Source organism: Mustela lutreola, chromosome 2, assembly GCF_030435805.1.
Source record: "Mustela lutreola isolate mMusLut2 chromosome 2, mMusLut2.pri, whole genome shotgun sequence".
In the NCBI taxonomy this organism is placed as follows: Eukaryota; Metazoa; Chordata; class Mammalia; order Carnivora; family Mustelidae; genus Mustela; species Mustela lutreola.
Genome location: NC_081291.1, coordinates 78,245,502 through 78,266,325, shown reverse-complemented (window position 1 = coordinate 78,266,325; position 20,824 = coordinate 78,245,502). Strand labels below are relative to the sequence as shown.

Genomic DNA, 20,824 nt, shown 5'->3' with positions numbered 1-20,824 from the left:
CATAGCTACACATTTCTAGGTAGCAGTCCAAATAATATGCCAGTTGAACTGAATCTGTCTAATGTAGGGAAGAGAAATTCAGCTCTTGTTAGCCATATTTCCAAAGTAAATAACAACATAAATATGAACTCAAAAATAATCATGCAGCCATTGAAAGTCAGGTAATAGTCTTGCCTCCTTCTATTGGTAATTTATAAGATTCAGGCAATTGACTTAGATATCTGATCTCTAAGAAATAGGTTTATTTTATTTTTTAAAATTCTTTATTAACATATAATGTATTATTAGCCCCAGGGGTACAGGTCTGTGAATCGCCAGGTTTACACACTTCACAGCACTCATCATAGCACATACCTTCCCCAATGTCCATAACCCCTCCACCCTCTCCCTACCTCCCAAACCCCAACAACCCTCAGTTTGTTTGATGAGATTAAGAGTCTCTTATGGTTTGTCTCCCTCCTGATCCTATCTTGTTTCGTTTATTCCTTTCCGACCCCCTAAACCCCCCATGTTGCCTCTCAACTTCCTCTTTCAGGGAGATCATATGATAATTGTCTTTTTCTGATTGACTTAAGGAAATAGGTTTATATCATGAAAAAAGTCTCAGCATAAAATCTAAAATTTGCTGTTACGTATAGAAAGCAAAGTATGGATGAACATTCTGTCATTTTCTAATTATTATAGTTTTAAAACTTCTCATTTTGTATAAATGGCATTTATTTATAGACACACATACATACCAGGGTTTCTGAACATCAACACTAATGATGTTTTTGTCTGAATAATTCTTTGATGTGGGGAGCTGTCCTGTGTGTTGTAGGAGGTTCTGTAAGGTCAATGACCTCTTTACCCACTAAGTATCAGTAGCACCCCTTCCCCAAGGTGACAGCCAAAACTATCTCTGGACATTGCCAAATGTCCCTTCCAGACAATTCAAAGTTGCCCTTGGTTGAGAACCACTGACATATTCCCATATGCAAATACTTTTTATTTTAATAAGTACCATAAATATGCTATGGTGGCATTAGTAAAAACTACTTCAGGTGAATTTCAGATCTCATCTTTAAAGATATGGTGGTCGATGACATTAACACATGCACATATCTGTGAGGCAAAACATGATTTTGAAACTGAGCCACCCCATAATACATTATATGGGGCACCTGGTTGGCTCAGTGGGTTAAAACTTCTGCCTTCGGCTCAGGTCTGGGATCAAGCCCCACATCGTACTCTCTGCTCAGCAGGGATCCTGCTTCCCTCTCTCTCTCTCTGCTTGCCTGTCTGCCTACTTGTGATTTCTGTCAAATAAATAAATAAAATCTTAAAAAAAACAAAAACAAAAATGAGCCACCCCACCTGCATCCCAATGTTTATAGCAGCAATGTCCACATTAGCCAAACTATGGAAAGAGCCCAGATGTCCATCAACAGATGAATGGATAAAGAAGATGTGATATATATATATATAAATATATATGAATATTATGCAGCTACCAAAAAATGAAATATTGCCATTTGCAACGATATGGATGAAGGTATTATGCTAAGTAAATAAGTCAATCAAAGAAAGACAGTTATCATGTAATTTCACTTATATGTGGATTTTAAGAAACAAAACAGAGGATCATAGGGGACAGGAAGTAAAAATAAAACAAGTCAGAGAAGGAGAAAAACCATAAGAGACTCTTAATCATAGAAAATAAGTTGACAGTTGCTGGAGGGAAGAGAGGTGGGGGGTTGGAATAACTGGGTGATAGACATTAAAGAGGGCATGTGATGTAATGAGCACTGAGTGTTGTATAAGACTGACGAATCACTGAACTCTACCTTTGAAACTAATAATACACTATATGTTAATTAATTGAATTTAAATTTTTTAAAAATATCATTTCCACAAGGGGAAAAAAAATTTAAAAAACACAACTGAGCCACCCCTTGTGAGAACAAGTTTTCTCAGAATCTTCGGATTGCTCCATTTTGACTAGAAATCTCAAGATAGGTTTCTAAGTACCTTTTGATTTAGAGTTTTGCTCTTTTTTCATTCTTCTAACCAATATTTATGAAGCATGTATTATATGCCTTATACTGTAGAGAGCATGAAGATAGCGATGAACCAGCCGACAGGCTGTAGGCCCTTTAGTATTAACAATCTAAATTTAAAAAATCATAGTAAATGTTAGCCATTTAAAATCTTTTTTTAAATGTTAGTCATTTTTAATTCAACTGAATAATTAATTAGTGGTGCTGATATCTAAAATTAATTCACAAGAACTGTTTTGAGTACTTTCTATATGCAATTCCTATTTATAGAGTTTATAAATGGTATGTCAACATGACCCTTGCCCTCATGGATGGAAAATCTTGAAAGAGAATTATTATGAAAAGGAAGGGATTCAGTGCTAAAGTGGGGCCCTGGGGCAGTTGTTTTCTTGCTTAACCATGGTTATTCATCCTCCTTCCCTCCCTCCAATGTTTGTCAGAGGTTATCTGCAAATGCTTTCACAGTTGAAGTCTTATCTACCAGCTCTGTCATAGCTTTCTGGGTTTCAAGCATAGTTGTTTCAAAAGCCAGACTGCCTCCTCTAAGTTGGTTGAAAATTTATCAAGACAGTTGAGGATTAATGAGTGTATTGAAGGTTGAAGGCCTCTTTAGTTCTCTTTTGTTCAGTCCCCATGGCAGCCTTTCTTAAATCATGCAAAGCAGCTGCCTTCAAAAAAAAAAAAAAAAAGAAAGAAAGAAAGAAAGAGAAACAACAATAAAAAACATGCCAACATCAACGAATGAAAAAAACTAGACATCTCTACATATACTACAGGAATGTTGCACACTAACATTGCAGGACACTGTGTTTGAGTAGCACTTTTCCCAGTTAAACAAAACATCTTTATGTCATTTCCATTACAAAATCATTTTTGCTATGGGTAAATCATTGACCCTAAGTAGATTCCTTGTGAGCTCCTATCATTCTCTGCACCCTGCTTGAGATGTGCTAAAAATAGTCTGGTGTACACAACTCAATGAGACATTTATTCTAGAAATATTAAAAACTAACAGAGAAGCAGAAAACATACAGATGAAAATGAAGATAAATGCTCTTAAACCGTTTTTTTGTTTTTTTTTTTTAAGTCATGTTGAATGATTACTATGAAAAAGTCCTGTAGTTTTGTGTAAGTCACTGCAGGAAAAGAGTATAGTAGGGGCAACAAACATTTTCACCTGAGGTGTCTAGACATGAGAAAAGGAACAAAGAGAGTGATATTTCTTTTTTTTTTTTTTCTTTCACTTACATTATCCAAATAATTTCCTTACCTTTTAGATTCTTATGATTTCAAATTGAAGGCTTACTAAGGTTCCAAATATGAGAGATTCTCAAATATGATAGAGCATAAGCCACACTGGTCAAATGGAAGCATGGCAGGTCATCAGCCTTAGGCCTGAATTATTCAGATAATCACCCCATTTCAGTTGATCAAAAATGCAGGCTTGACCTTTTTGCATTTTTAAACAAGATAAAATGTGATTATTGCTCTAATCATGTTGTATCACCTTGTTTAAAACAAATAATTGAGACACAATATAAATAAAATAAAACCAAGTGTTTGTATCTAAGACACTGTATCTGTGCCACTGGACTATACAACAGCAGTTTATATGGTGTCCTCATACTTCAGAGGACACCAGAATTACCTGCAGAATTTGTGGAAACACAGATTTCAAGACCCAAAGCTCAGGGATGCTAATTCCAGTTCTTGGTCTGTTATTGCTGCTGGTTGACAGGTGGTACTTAAGGAAACACTGGTCTAAAACACACACACTCACAGGAATATTCATACAGGCAGTTCTTCTCATGGTGGTCCAACTCCTGGCCTTCATACAGGTTTTCAGCCCACGATGCGTGCTCTTAATAGTAGAGAACTTCAACATGTTTTCCCTGAATTTGCCAGCGATCCTGTTGTTGGGAAATTAAAATACTGATAAACTCTCCAAGACTTAAAATTTCTTTAAAATACTGGCAGGAGGTTAACAACATAGATGCTTTTATGGCCTCGGTTCAGATATGTTTGCATCAATGATCTTTGGAAACTTTGTCCAAATTACTGTTGAAATTGTTTATTTCAGAACTAGGGCGACCAGATCCACCCCACAACTCTTGAGTGTGAACAGCTTTGTTTTTGCAGAGGCAGTGGCTAAAATAGACCAGACATTCCCATCAGCTGTTTGGTCATTGTGCTTTTCAGTGGGATTATAGCATGTTACAGTATTTTTCTCTGCAGCTTAAACATTGAACAAACCCAGACATCCGGAGATGCTAAAATGAAAAATCTGTTTCCTCTTGCTTTGCCATTTGCCAAGTGAACTCTGTTAGACAGCACATTCTATACATTTGGAGTAAATGAAATTACCCTTAATGTGTTGGCAACATCTGTCACAAAACACTCTTCAATCTATGGCTTAAATGCATTGGATAGGAATGGATGTGACAGTATATTTAATTAGGCACAGTTATGCTTGGGGGGCACTAGTTTTGCCTTAAGAACCAGTTTTTTCTTTTCCTTTTTTGTTCTTTTTTCTTTCTTTTCTCTCTTCCTCTGTGTTTTTCATTTTGTTTTGTTTTTAAATAACGTCCTACACAACATGGAGAAGACTCTGTATGTAATCTTTGATGAGCAAAGTGGCTGACAAACACCAGTCTTTGTTGTCGTTAACCTGCACTTCAAACTCTGTAAGTTGTCCCCCATCAAGTATCATCAAGACGTTGTGCCTCTCTGGGGGGTTCCTTTCTACAACTTCCATTTACTCACTAATTGTACATTTCTTTCATCCCTTGAAACTATTAAGGAGTTTATGTTCTTAATAATTTATGGGAATTCTTTCTTCATTGAACATGAGGAGGCAGAGACAGTGGCTCTGTCCTCCCCCAAGAATTTCCATTTTATTGTTCATTTATTTGCAGTAAGTGGCCTATTGAACAGAAAGGAATATTTCTGTTCATTGTTTTCCACTCTATGCCTACTGCTGCTATTTGCAATTCCAAATTATGACAACCCTCTTCCTACTCTTCCCTTTGATTGTGACGTTTCTGGTTTATCCACAGAAGCAACGCTCCTTCTGTGTCATCTGTAATCAAATGAGTCCCCAAACACTTTCTGAGAAAGGATTCTGTAAAAAGACCAAACAATCCTTCCTAAATTAATTCCAAATGCAGGCATTCAATCCTTCTATTCTTATCATGCATGGATTTTGATTCATCTGTCATATGCTCACATTTCTCATTTGCATATTGCCTTCCAAACAAAGACTAAAGTCTACCTCTTGCACCACTGGAGAATGAGATCACCTCTAGGGCACTAACAAGAAAGGTTTTTCTACCAAACAGAATTTGGTCTTTATCTCTGATTTATGATGAGCAATCCTTTATGTAGCTAGAGCAGGTTGATTACAATCCGGGGGGTTTCCAGGATTGTGACAGTTTAGGTGTTGGAATCTCTAGGGGCAATATTCTAAGAAGGTAGTCTAAGTTTCAAACTCAAAACAGTATTGAAGTCTTGCACCTGCTAAAGATTAGAATGTTGCGAAAGTGCAACTTTTTGGTTTAAAAAAAAAAAAAGTGCTTCAGGACTTCCATCTTAACTTTGAGGATTTTCTATAGTTTATCCCTAAGTGCTTTAAGAAGGACCCAGTGTTTTTTAGTGTTCACTGTTGGTATGGCACAACGACCACCGGAAATAAACACAGAAGCTGGGTTTTTTTTTTGGGGGAGGGGGTTTGTTTGTTTTTCTTAAGGAAAAAGTTAATGTGGTTTTGTTTAACGGAATTCAGGCAGCCAGAAAAGAAAGTGATGTGTCTCTGAATTATAATTACTAAAAGCTTATCTTATCATGTCTCTGATTCAAGAAGTCTGCTGATGAATGACAATTCATGGATGCATCAAGAAATTAAAACAACACAAATGAAAATTTATGTATATATATAAACTACAGATCTTTAAAATAACATATATATATTTCTGATTGAGTCTAGCAAACCACAAATATCCTTGCAAACAATGTTGGCTCTGAAAACAAAACATTTCCAAATATTTGGCTCAATTTCTATTCTCCCTCCATATTAATGAGGAGGAGCCCACAAGGAAGGATGAATGAAAGCCTGATCTTTTTTTAACAGATACAGTCAGGAAGTCAGATTTGGATACCAGGAGGAATTGATCATCCTGAGCAAAACGTTCTGAGAAACATTTGCTTACGGGTGGTTTGTGTGCTGACATCCTGCCATCTACATAAATCTGTCCTAGTTTTATTTCTTTAAAATGTTCACTTACATGGGAAGAAAAGTCAAACAGTGAAAAAAGTGTTTACAGAAAAAAAATAGCATTCAAATACATCATCATTTTATTACCAGTGGGTATTTAAATGAGTTGTGATATCATGGGCTTCTACGTGTATGGTCATCTTTATAATAAAGCATTGAAATTTCAATAATCTCAAAGATGCTGTCCAACCTTAGCTTTTCAATTAAGAAAAAATTGTTCCATTCTCTCAGCTAGTCAATTAAGGTAGAGTAAGGGGGGGTGGGGAGGAAGCGTTTGCTCTTTGCTTCACTAGCTATGTGAAACTATGTATATGAACAGAAAATTTTTTAAATATCTGTTATTTCTTGCATTTCCAACAGTTATAATAAATCAAAGAGCATATTCTAGAAGTAGGCTTTTCTTAACATCCGACGAAAAACTTAACTTTTTTTTGGTAATATTTTAGCAGTGTTACATTTAACCAACGTTTAACAGAGTTCAGTATTCTATCTTTTTCAAAAGCACAAATAGAAAGAAAGTAGGTCAAAAGATTAGGAGGAAAAACATGGAAAATACGAAGTCTGATTTTTATATCATTTGTACTAGATTTTAATCTGTCCTTCAAAAGATCCAGTCAAGAAACTCATCTGGACCAGCATTGTTACTCTGGTGGTAGATTGTATTGAGATAATCAATAATTACCCATATAAATCATGGATAAAAGCATAAGCCAAAAAAAGTCTTAATCAATATTGAGAAAAACTAGATAATTTGCAAAGTGTTAGTGTTTTTCAGTTAGCGAAGTTTGTATTTAGAACAATGAAAGAGGATTTGTATGATATCTTGGAACACATTCTATATTGAATATTGGAATTATAAATGATAAGCATTTTAGACAAATCATAGATAAATCACATCAAAGGAAAAGGAAGTTATTAGTGCTATCTATTTAGATAACAACAAAATGGCATGGGTGGATGTAAAAAATCATACATGGTTGAACTTATCCTTTTCATTAAAAAGTAAACACATTTGACATTAAGTAGTTGACTGTGTTTATTGTTTTTAAAAGTTTCCTCCCTTGTGGAACCTGTTTTCAGATGGACATTGTGTGTGCTTGTAGGGTGCTGTGATTACGCCGACAATGGACCATCCTATGTCAATGCAGCCAGCAAACATGATGGGCCCCCTGACGCAACAGATGAATCATCTTTCATTGGGCACAACAGGAACGGTGAGTTGAAGAGTTGGTTTTGCTTTGTTTTCTTGGACTTCTTCGATAAGATGCAATGCAGCTTTTACTGGTATTATTAGCAAAACTGGCCCTATGCCGTTGACTGAAACAAGTTTCCAGGTTCCGGTGTGCCTCGTGCATACACATTCAGTATTGGGGCACATTTACTCCCATTGACCAGATTGAAGTTTCCACTGTGTTGCATTTAAATTTGAGTCACTTCTTGTTCAAAGGACACAGTACACTGGGTATGATACCCATTTATGGAAAGGTCTTTATGCACACACTTGCAAATCTAGAACTTGTAACGTAATACATCTGAGCCTGGTTTTCTTTTCCCACATGCTTACGTACTCTACCTAATATATCATTCCTGGGTCATTCATAAGTCAGGGGCCAACCTTGACTATGACTAATACATAGAGCTTGTTATTTACTTTCAATGTTTAAATCAATAAAAAGTAATTGAGAACCTGACACAATCCAGTTCTTTTCAACTTTGTTTTGAATAGGTAGACAGGTAATGTTGAAAAAAAGAAAAGGAATCTAGTGTACTTGATGTTTTTTGATAGGTTGGGATACTTTTGTTGAGCCATTATTTTCTTTAGGGGAAAAAAAGTACATAAAAATGTTTATTACAGCATTGATTTATATCAACCATTTGGCATCATTAACACAGTTTTGTTTTATTTTTAAAAAATCTATTCAAAGACAATTCCCCAAATGGTTAAGAGGCAAATGTCTAATACAACCTGGAATACTACAATTTTGTTCATTATCAGTATAGATCAAACATCAGAATCAAAGTCAATCTTTCATATGACACTATGGTAGCAGGTTTTCCTCTTTACAAATATTAGTGCAGATGATTTTGTCATTTTTAAAGATGTAGTCATTTTTTAAAAATCATTTTTCTGAGTGAGACAGCTTAATTATGGAAAGAGCACTGGACTAGGAGTTGGGAGTACTAAACTCAAATCTTGGTTGAGCACTGTTCTTTCACTCTGTCTTTGGGAAAATAATCTCTTCCAGTCTGTTCCCCTCTCTGTCTGGTTGAGTAGTGAGCAGTGATGCTATATGGGGGCTCTTTCACTATCCACCTCTATGACATAAGCCTGTATGTCTCATAGTTGCCACTTCTGTGATTCTTCACAGGTACTCTGACATTGTCTCTAAATATCTATGTACACTGAGGACACTAGCTTTATATCAGAAATTTTACCTTAAAGCAATGGCTTGCTTGCCACATAAATGTAACAACTCATGGGCTTTTTGGAGTATAAGAAGTTTCTGACATGTCCACTGAGGCCAGAAAAGTCTGCCCTAAATAGGAAGAAAATCCATATGCCTGATGGAAAGAGTCCCATTGTTTCAATAAGGAGATTTTCAATAAACAGTACTTACCTGAGACCTCAGTCGCTGAACTTATAAAAAGCAGTTGATGATAGCTTACCTGTCTGAAAGCAGGGGCTAGATCCAATAATTTTTTAGGTCTCTGACCTAGACTTTCAAGTCATGTCTAAGACTATATTTAACTCTACACTGTGATACAGTTAATTTTCATCAGGGAAATAGTTTTAGGAATGTGTATGGAAAGGTGGCTTTATGTATGCACCTGCAGATCTAGATCTAGTAACATAATACACCTGAGCCTGATTTTCTTTTCCCAGATGCTTATCCATTTCAGCTAATATGTCATTCCCAGGTCATTCACAAGTCAGGGGCCAACCTTGACGACAACTAATAAACCCTGGAAATATATCACCAAATTTGGGCTATATTTACTCATATCACAAACACAGCCATGTAATTTACATAAACATTTAGTCACTTCACTCATTTACTAACAAAGCAAGTCCCAAGTTCATTGGGAGAAACTGAAGTTTCTTGTGTCTACGCTGTTGATTTCCCTTCATATCAGCCTTTCTCTCCTTAGAAGATGATAAATTCTGAACAAGTGAAGTAATTCAATCTTACTGTGTTGAACGGCAATCTAGAATCCAAGAAGAGGATGACTTATAATACAAACATCTGAAAATCTAGAAAGTCTAGAAAGAAACACTTTCTAAATCCTACTTAGTTGAATCAAAAACAAAACCAGCTGACTTGCTGAAATTCAGATTTGCCAACTAGAAAAAAATACAAGAGCTAGGTTAATTAAGAATATGACTGAATCCTTTAGAGAATTGAAAAATAAGCTAAAATATATAGAACAGTTTCAGAATTACAATAGAGGCTGATTCAGTAACATATATTATGATTAGTATTTGAGCATTTCAACAAGAATGCATTTATATGAGATCATAGTTTTTTGCCCAGCTAATAATAGTCAAATTACTCAAAAATGATATATAATCCTTCCCTTTCTTAGAGTGTTTTAAGCAGGTGGCTCATTTTTAACACCAAATTTCTTCTAATTTTTTTTTTCATTCTTTTCCTGCTTCACATTTATACTGAATAATGCTTAGGCACATCATAAGCTTTGTGTAAATTGATGGTTTACCAAGGGTTAAAATTCCATAAGTTTCTGGAAAGCCAGAGAGAGAAAAACTATTACTTTGTTGATGTTTAGTGGTGTCCAGAATATGGCTATACTTTTTTCTCAAACTGTCACTCTTACACTTTGATATGCCATCAGAGATTCCTTTTATCTGAATTTTTGATTGGCGTGTGTAGTGGCTATTATGCAATTGAAATGGATTCTTTTAATCAAATTTCTCCACCTTACTGCATCTTTTCCATTGCTTTATCTATTGCTGGGAATAGGTGGCTTGGTATCATGGAAAGAACAGTGGGCATTAGAATTAAACCTGAGTTCAAAGCCAGGTTCTGCCCCTAACTAGCTATGGTGTGTTAGGTTACTTAACTCTCTGAATTTTTATTTCCTCTTTTACCAAGGAGGAAAATAATATGTACATCCCAGTGGTGGTGTGTTAAATGGAATGATATACGTAACATACCTAAAACCATGTGTGACACCCGCTAGATGCTTATCAAATGAGCCGCCTTTATCTCTCTACCTCAAGTGGCTTCATAATGTGGCCATTATGTTCATTAATGTGGCCATTCAGTCCAGGTCACCAGAAGGAATATAGAAAATTATCAAGGTCATAGTACAAGTCTAGGCCCATTCTGTCTCATTTGGCATAAATTATTTTTCTCAAGTTTCTACTTCCTTAGCTTCTAACTTTTTCAGGATTGTAAACCCAAAAGTCCAGAGAAGCCAGCTAAGTCACATTAATGAATAAAGCCAATGGAGATCAAACAAGACAGCCTGGAAACATGTCAAATTTTGTCTAGATTTATCATGTCACAAACATAGTCATGTAATATAAGTACACATGATATTGGAGATTATATCTTAAATGAGAGATATTTTCATGCAATAATAGTAACAGCTCTGTCTGAGTGTTGGATGAATCAATCATAGGGAGAAGGGGTACCTTGGCAGCCTTGTCTAAGGAAGGCAGCCCCGGCTCAACTCCAGAAAGCTATTGCTATATGGTCATACTGACTCAAGGTGGCCTCACCTTCCCATTTTTTTAAGCCAAGCTAAATATTTGCACTTTAACAGGCAATCTCCCTGCATTTGAATATCAGTCCCAGTTTGTCCTAAGTGCTCTCAGTTTGTGACTCCTGCCCAAGGTTTTCCTGGTTCTCCTCTGATGTCTCTGGCCATTGCTTCTTCTTTGCTTCTATAGGCTGCTAAGCCAGGGTTTCATTTTTAACTTCTCATTCATACATGATTTCCTTAAGCAACCTCATCCACTTTCACGGTTTTGAACTTTGCCTTCTATGCTGAAGACCCCTAAAACTGAGTCCTCAGTGCTAACCTCATCTTAGACTTTTTAAAAATCACTTAACCAACAACTTGCAAAATAACTCCATTTAAATCTTCCAACATCTCAAAGTCAGTACAACACAAACTAACCTCATGAGTTTCCCCAATTTCCTTTCCACTGACCCTCTTCCTCTTCTGTGTTTCTGCTCCTTAATTCTTCTCCAACTAATCCCATGACCATTTGCCCAGGCAGTCCAATGCTACACTTAGGACTCAATCTCGACTCTTTGCTTTTCCCTCAACACCAGATGCAACTATTCAAGATCCACCGGTTCTGTCCATAGACGTTTGTCAACTACATCCCTTTCTCCACATTTCTAGAGTCTCTACCCTGGGCCTCATTTGATTAATTGTAATAGTCTCCTAACTGCCCTTAGCTTGCTCCAATCCATTTTCTACCATGTTGCCACGGCCAGTCAATCTAAAATTATCTGACCATGTGTCTTTCTTACCTGTAACTACTCAGAGGCTTTCAGATGTCTGAGCTCACAGAAACTCTGCAAGACAAGGTGTGAGCAGTGATAACTCTAGATTAACACGGGAACCTCAATGCCAGAAACAGGTCCCAAAGGCAGGGCAGAGAGAGATCCAGTGAATAATCCAAAGTAGGCAGGGATCAGGGTTGATATGGGTTGGAGCCAGATTAGAATTTTCCATTTCTAGAAAGGGGAACTTAGGCCACAGGTCATGTCCCACTTTTCTTTCTGAGATCCCTGGGATCAAGAAGTATATTAAGCCAAAGCCTCTTTTTTTATTGTCATAAAATTAGATATATTTGAGCCCCTATAATTCCAAATTTTGAAATGGGTACCATGTAGTTTGACTAATCTTTGTCTACTATTTGCAAACTCAAATGTTTATTGTTGAATTCCTTGCCCATTTTTAAGCTGGGCAGAATCTGCAGGCCTTAGGAGAAATGAATTGTATTGCAAGCATTATAACTTTTATCCCAGGACTCTGCTGACCTTGAAGAATTTTCTAACTTTACTGGTTTTATTTATTTATTTTTTTGTCATAGGATTCCCTCTATAGAACCAAAGCACCATTATCCATAATTTCTTATCACTCCATTGTAAGCTTTAGCAGAAACCACTGGGGATTTTACTGAGTTATGAGAACCTCCAAACTGCATGACAATCTTGTTTGACAAGTTTCTTATCTCCTTTTCATTTGTTCAGTTGGTGGTCACCAGTGGCTTACAATGTCACCAGAATCTGTTCAAAGAAATAAAAAGTTTTTGTTCTGCACGTTCCTTATCTGCAGTTCTGTTTGTGCTCTCGAATCCACTGGTGATTTGTGACATCACTGGAGTCCCATGGTGTAACCATAGCCACGCACAAAGATAATCTTCTAATTGTAATCCATTTGTTCACCATGGTTCTCTACATTTTTCAGTCATGCCATTCCATTTTTAATGCTATAAAATTCTGACACTATCAGGTGAAAATCCTGAACTATTCGTTTTGCCTGGAGATTTTCTTTCCTCAAGTATTAGCTATGAATATGAGTATTAAGATTGACAGTGATAAAAGAAAAAAGCAACATAAGATGTTAAGTGGACTCAGGATTAGGAACTAGTATTACAAATTCATAATTGGTAATGAGTATACTTTCAGGAAAATGTATCAATTAATTAAAACTAGTCAAGTACAAGAAATAAAATATAGATAAAGGGAAATAGTTATAAAAATGTATTTAGTCTTAGTGTAAGATAATGAACTTTGATGGTAGTCTTATAAACAATAAGTAGGCATTAAGTGAGATCCTAGTATTAGGAAAGTTTATCTGCAAATATCAAGCTTTTGCTGCTTAAGAAATGGATTGTGAGTTGAAATATGTTACAACAGAGTACAAAAGCCCCAATAGATAAAATACCAAAGCTCATGAACGGATAGGTAATAAAGGAGGAGCAGGATGCCAAAACACATATTTAAAAAAGTAATTAAGGAAACAGTAATTTAATCAAATACTTACATGGACATATACACATAACCCATCAAATGAAGTTATCAAAAGAAAACACATCACTGATGAAGGTGTGAAGAAATAAACATTCTCAGTCACTGACAGTGGGATGATAGAAATCTAAATTTGTAAAAATGTCAGTTGAATAGCAAGTCAAGACACTTCAAAACAGCTCTTCCAATTCATCACGCAGTTAGAGTTTTGAGAAGCTATTTTATAGAGATATTCTAAATAACAGAAAAGCCTTTAGACCTCAGAAATATCCAGCCCTATGTTCTTTATAATGGCTAATAAAGAAGAATGATTAATTAAATTATAATCCATTCATAAACCAGAATGTGAGGCAGCATGAAGTTATAAGTTTAAAGTAGGAAAAAAAATTATTATATTAAATCAAAAGAGCAGGATATAAATTTGCACATGTGGAAATATAGTATCAACTATGAAAAAAATTATGCAATAAGGCTGTAAGAAATTCAAAATAAGTGTGGTTATTTCCAGATGATGAGATGGGAGATAATTTTTATTTTAATCATTATCCTTTTCTACATTGTCCAAGTATTCAACAATGAGCATGATTTACTCTTGTGATTTATTTTTAAATGTTATAAATATATTCTTGGGAAATGACTAGTGACAGGGTCATAAAATCAACTTTTTTTTTATTTATAGCAATAATATGTGATTGAAGTTTTCGTTTTTTTTTTTTTTTAAGGTACTAGGAAATACTATCACTATTAATAAAATGTTTGAAGTTCCTTTAAAAATGATTCTACTTATTCTCAATTTGGGATTACAATGAACTCACATTCACATACCTGTTTTGAGACACCAAATAACTCATGTCCAAGGTTTATTTGCATTTGAATCTTTGATGCATGTTGGGTTTTGCTGGCCAAGGTGCCTTGCAATGTCCAAGTCTTAATCTATCTTCTCACATGCCATTTGCTCATGAGAGAGGGATTAACATCAATCATTTTAGGGCTAGGAGATTAAATGGAGACATTTGTGATAGTCCAAATTCAGTTAACAAGGGGGTGGGAAAATGAAGTTTGAGGTTTTTGATTTGAAAATGGAATGAATGATGGACATGTGTCTAGAATAAGGGTCAAAGAAAATCATCTATTTAATCATGTTTTGGCAGTTTATTTGAACGTGAGTACGATCTGGTCCCTTTTACACAGTTTGCCCCTCTAAGGGAAGTTAGGGCTAGATGAGAACTTTCCATTTTTAGAAGGGGGGCCTTGGGCCATAGGCCATGTCCCACTTTCCTTTTTAAGATCCTTGACTAAAGCAATTAGATTAAGCCGAAGTTTCATCTTTTAAAAAATCAGATATATTTGTTTTCACATAACCTGAAATTTGGAAACGGGTGTCACGTAGTTTAAATTAACTTTTATCTACTATTTGCCCCTTCCAAGGCTATGACACTTTGGAAAAAGACAGCAGTCATCTGTTGAATAGATTCTGCTCTGTTTATCTCTGCTCTCACCATTTTAGCCCACAAAGCTTCTTGGCCTTGCCCAACAGTCCCTGGGATCAGAGCCAGGGCTGAGTGATTACTAATGAAATTCCGATTTCAGAAATGTATCAATCTTCATAGAGTGTGGGAATATGCACATTTTTTATTTATCTCTTTAAAAATTTTAGTTCTTTCTTTTGTTCTCTAGAATTTCATGTCACACTGTGTTTTGGGCCCTTTCCAGATGGGCTGCTTTTTAGAACATGTGCATCAACCAGAGAGGGTAAAAATTTCACAGCGATTCTCCCAGGAGGGGCCAAAATGATGACAGAGTGAGGAAGATGATGGAATCCTAGGATAGAATGTACTGCCCTAGCAGGTCACACAGGGGCCTCACAACATATACCCTGTGGCAATTCTGGGGACCATTGTATCAACTGTCAACTAGGGGTCATAGTGCCTTGAGCATTTGAAGGCAGGGGGTTTAGGCAACCATATGACATACAGTGGGCACTTCCACATTTTAGAGCTAAGATTCTATTTTATTTTCTTTTGTACTTCATTGCATTCTTTCTCATGCTCTTTTCATTCAAAGATTCAGTCCCAAGACAGGATTATGATACTCCACCAGCTGTTGTGTCAGGTAGGAAAATTCTAATTCCTTTAAGATTTGATTGGAGGGGAGAGATGGAGGTTGCCTGGTTTTCTCCAAAACTCTTTAAAGCAGTGATTCTCAATAGGGCTGGGTACAGGAATTTGAATTTCAGTTCTGGGACTGACAACGGGATAGCATATGTGGTTCAAAAAAGTTTATCTTTAATATTCCAATCCAGTTTTGCATATGGAACATGAGTATGTTGCTCTTGAAATAAAAAATGAAAGCTCAAAGATATTTGGTTTGTGAAGAATACACAGAAAATAGAGTCTATGTTCTGTGTATCAGTGAATCTCAGTGTGAGAAGGATTCATCAGAATTTCTGGGAAGTGGGAGAAGGATATTTATGTTTATCAAAAGAGGGCACAGATTAATAAAAACTAGTTTGAGAAGCACTGCTTTAGAGACCAGAATTCTTCTGAAATCAGAAAGTCATTCCATTTTGCTTGCGCAACACCCAGCGTAGTATCTGACACATAGTAGGTTCTTGATATAATTGTTTGTTGAATGAATTGAAAGTTCAAATTTGTTCTATAAATGGTATTTTGGATATTGGAAGAGAAGCTGCCAGTGTTCCATTTGTACAACAAAGTGGCAGAGATTGATTTGAGAATGCATTAGCATCTTGAGGATTTTAATTAGCAACATTTAAATTGTTTTGTAAAATTCAGTGGTACACTTTGTAAGGGGTATATGTATATGAAGAGGTTGGTTTTTATTTGGAATGGCACAGATCCTCTGTGCTTTCACCTTAATTTCGAATTTTGATTTCTTGCAAAGAGGAAAATGGGCACGATTTTTCATTCTTGTTGACTTTTTTAACTAAATAAAATACTGCCAGCCTGAGGAGCTTTGAACTCTCTGATCCTTTGATGTGTTAGATGATGAGGACATAAAATCTAAACCAAGAAGGGCATTGGTGTGACAGAGCAAGAGACAAAGGCCAGAAATAGAATGAAAGAGCCCAAGAGGCAGTAAAGTCTGGCAAGTGAACAGTGGTTTTCAAGCAGAGAACACTGTGTTCTTGACCACCTGGTTTGCCTGACCCAGCATCTGAAGAGTAATCTGTTTCTCATGTCTTGTGGACTTTTTAAATTATGCTCATGGCTGAATACGCATCTTAAAAGTTCAGTTGAGAAACAATCAGTTAGCTTTCAGCTGTGAAGTCACTTTGGTCCTCTTGAAAACTCTATAAATTGTCATTAATTAAAATATCACTGATCTTTCCCAAAGTGTATTACCGGTCATAGCTTAACATGCCTATTTCATTTAGGATATGTGATGCTTGGGAAGGGAAGATACTTCATTCAATGCATACAGCCTTGACTTTTTTAAATATGTGGCTTCCACTCTTGATAATTCACCAACATTAATCATAGTGGAAGACAAAAACTGGAACGTGCCTTCAACTAAGTTGTACGATTTCACTTTCAAGAACGAAATTAACAAAAACAACAGCAAGGAAACATCAAAAGCATTTGCTAGATAACAGTCATAGGTAGGGCTCTTACACAAATCAATTGAGGCAAGATATCTGGCTGCTTGGAGCTCTCACCTAGTTCCATAGACAGACAGGTATCACTAAAAGTTCTTCAGCAGAGAAATTACTTAGTCAAAGTAGTGCTTGGAGAAACTTAACCCCCAATTTTGTGTGTGCTTAAGGAATAAAAACAATAATCACATAGAATAGTTAGAAAAGCCAAGTATGATATCACTAGAATTAAAAAAAAAAAAAAAAAGTGTTACTATCCCAGCCATAGAGTAAAAAAGAAGAGACTAATACGGAAGTAACAGAAAAAATAAGATGGGGGCAGGATGGGAGTGTCACAGTCCCTTCCCCCATACAAGTTTGGATTGGTGGTTTGACATATTACGAATTTGCATAGACGTCTTTGGCATGTTTGATCTATAGCTAAATGAAAACAGACTACTTACCTTCCAGAAGTGTGTTAATTGTCCTGGTGGGCACAACTTGAATGACTTCTGAAAAATAGTGTATCCTTTGCCCAACCCTTGACCAAATCAGGAGAGTAAAATGGGCAAAGGTGTTATAACAGTTTCTTCTCATATCTCCAAATATGCCCACACTGGACAACTCAAATAATAATAAATTCTTTGCCAGTGTTGGAGCTGACAAAACTGCCATAATGCACCTGAGTTCAAGATGTCTGGTTGGTAATCTACAGAGACATAACCCAACCTAATTATCATTTGATCAACCCATCAAACATTTATTGAACACCTTCTGAGTGCTAGGCACTACATGCAAGTACTTGGAATACAAAGATGAAGAGATAATAGACCAATGTTAAAAAGTACCATGGCCTAATTTAATGTTGTTCTTCTTCTTGTTGTCATTGTTTGTGATGTTTAAATGTACAATGTATGAAGGAACTAAAATCTAGAATCTAATAAGATCAGGAATAAAGTAAATTCTGAGCTGGATTTGAAAGGATAATAAGATGTTAGTAGTTGGGCAAGAATGGGTAAGGTACATGATGGGAATGAGACAGGATATGTAAACTCTTAGAAATAAAGGTATATGAGGTGATTAGATGATAGCAAGTACTTGGCATTCTTGGGATGAAATGTCACAATACAGGTACCAAGGCTAGGTCAGGGTAAATCTGATTTTAGGCAAAGGCTCATCTTTGAGTCACAAGTCACTTTGTTCTTTTATTTACTCAAATAGTATTTATTGGAAACATACCATATAGCCATCATTGTGTTGGGTGCTAGATATACAACTTCCTTCTAAAAACCTAAGGTTGAAGTAGGAAATGAGTTACAAACAGGTGATTATGCCACAGGATCAAAGTGTTTCTATGTAGACAAATATATGATGTTTAAGTTTATAAATTTTTCAATAAGGTGCCTCAATTCAGAATCTACTTATGTCACAAGTTCTAGAAACTTGGGAATTTGCTTATATTAGTTACCTGAGAAAATAATAAAAATTATCTCATAAAGTTGTTGTGAGTATTAGAGGTATGAAGATATATTAGCCCATGGGGCACCTGGGTGATTCAGCTGGTTAAATACCTGACTCTTGATATCAGCTCAGGTGAAAATTCTGAGGGTTGTGAGATCAAGCCCAGAGTTCGGCTCCACACTGGGTGTGGAATCTGCTTAATACTCTCTCACCCTCTCCCTCCGCCCCTCCCCCAATGCACCCACACTCTCTCTTTCTAAAATAAAATAAATAAATAATATCTTTAAAAAATATATATAGCCCACTTAGAACAGAACCTGGCATAAAATAAGTGTTCAAGTGTTATTAGCAATAGCTATTCTAGTCATTCTTGTTACAAGGTGCTATGATGGCAAAAAGAAAAAAAATCAACATATAGTAGAGAAGTCAGAAAAAGGGGAAGAAACCTCTAAATGGAGACATAAGGAGATTTAGGGATTAGTCAAGTAAAAAATAAGTTGGAGAAGGAAAATTTCAGACCAAGATTGCAGCATATATAAAGGCTCATGGGTAGCAGGACATAGAAAATTCAGGGAAGTATAAATGGTCCAATGGCATAGAAACACATAGAGAGAGATTGGGAGTGGAGAAAACAGGCCTGGAGAAATAAGCTGGAGCAAAATAAACAGATATGATTACTTGAAGTCTATCTTGATGGCAGTAAATGCTAAATGGTTTTAAGTTGGAGACTGACATGACCCTGGATACAGTTTAGTGAATACACTGAGACATAAAGAGACATAAAATTAGAAAAGGAGACCAGAACTCAAGAACATGAGCCCAAAATGAAGTTGGCATTTGTTCAAGATGTGGAAATGAGAATGCAATGCAAACCTAGGATATATTAACTGACTGGCTGTCAGAACAGAAAGATAGAGAAGATTTAAAGGTAGTTCCTTAAGTTGCTGGCAACTCAGTGGCCTGAGGTGTCATTTGCTGTGATGTGAACCAGAGGACAGAGGATCAAGTTTGGCAGGAAAGAGACCAAGGTCAGGACTGTATGTGTTGAGCTTTGGATGTCTGTGAGGCATCCAAATCGAAATAATCAATAAATATTTGGATGTGTGTGTCTGGAACGTAGAATTCTGACAGCTGCCAGCTAGAGATGAATTTTAGAGATATCAACATGGAATTAAGTCATGTTACCCAGAGAATGTTCTTAGAATGAAGAGAAGTAGGCAGAACCTTAAACATATAAAATGGTCAGAAAACATATAAAATGGGCAACTGAATGGGAAAGGTAGAAACAGTGAATGTCCTGTATGGAAGTAGATGCAGCAAGTGCCAGAAACTTTGCACATTTGACTTTGAAGAAGAGTAGACAAGATAAAACTAAAAACGAATGGAGAATGGAATTGACTGATGTTCTGATTTTTTTTAGATGTTTTTAGATGAGAAGTATTTGGTTATGACATAAAGGAGCCAGGAAAGTATTCTAAAGTTTGAAAATGTCACTTATAAAGGGCATGAGTGAAAGAACTAGGTCACTGAAGAAGGCAGACATCTCTTGTGGGAATGTGGGAAGCTAGGAGGAAGGCTTGATATATGTACTTATAAGTCTGTCAATGTAGGAATAGGATATTAAAGGATTATTATGAGATAAATACTATTTGTTTTTATGTGAAGTATTAAGTGGCATCTTCTGAGAACAAGTAGGAAATGGTAAGAGAAGGGATTTAAAGAGATTTGGAGAACTGTGAAGTAAGAAAGCAAACCACCAATATATACAAAGTTTGAGGGGCAATACTGGAGATCCATTAGAAGCTAAAGATTATGGATTTTTGTGTTGCCAATATGTGAGGATGTTTGATTTTCTGCTGTAGTGATCAGTAGCCAAGAAGGCAGACAGGTAGATTAATCCAGGGCTAAGGTTTTACTGACTGGAGTGAGAAAAAGGCCAATATGTGCTGACAGTATTGGCAAGAGAGTGATTAAGTGACAAACCATAGTTTCCAGATCAATAGAAAGAGAAAAGTGGGCTATAGGGATGGGAGAGAGGGAGAAACAGGGAATATAGAGAACAGAGGTCTCCAGGATATATATGAAGTGGTCAGAAAAGACTTGGGTTTAAGATTATGAATAATGAACTGTTTCTTGGCAAAGTCAAGGTCATGAAGAAGGTGGCCAAAGGTGAACTTGAGGTGAAGGTGCCAAAGGTTAAAGAAATCAAGCAATATGAACATAAGAGACCACTGTTTAAGTGGGTATTTTTGTAAGTCTGGATTTGTTTGTTTGTTTATTTGTTTTTTGACATTAATAAGGTGTCAGTCAATCACTGATAGGACATATTTCTGGAACATGTTATAAAGATACTAAAGACTTTTCCTCTTAGAATTTTTAAGAATGAAGTTCTTTCCAGAACACTTGGAATATAGATCTAATTAAAGGCAGAAACATGTATCAGATC

General features: G+C 36.1%; 1 protein-coding gene across 12 annotated transcripts in view; it reads left to right on the top strand.

Annotated features, from left to right (window-relative positions):
• RBMS3 (RNA binding motif single stranded interacting protein 3) overlaps positions 1-20,824 on the top strand; it is a 717,162-nt gene that overhangs the window by 645,680 nt on the left and 50,658 nt on the right. For 8 of the 12 annotated variants that reach the window (XM_059162401.1, XM_059162402.1, XM_059162403.1 and 5 more), the window contains 2 exons: positions 7,413-7,523; positions 15,387-15,434. In XM_059162401.1, coding sequence (XP_059018384.1) covers positions 7,413-7,523; positions 15,387-15,434 — 159 coding nt within the window. The remainder of the gene's footprint in view (positions 1-7,412; positions 7,524-15,386; positions 15,435-20,824) is intronic. The other 4 variants (XM_059162413.1, XM_059162407.1, XM_059162410.1 and 1 more) reach the window with 1 other exon arrangement.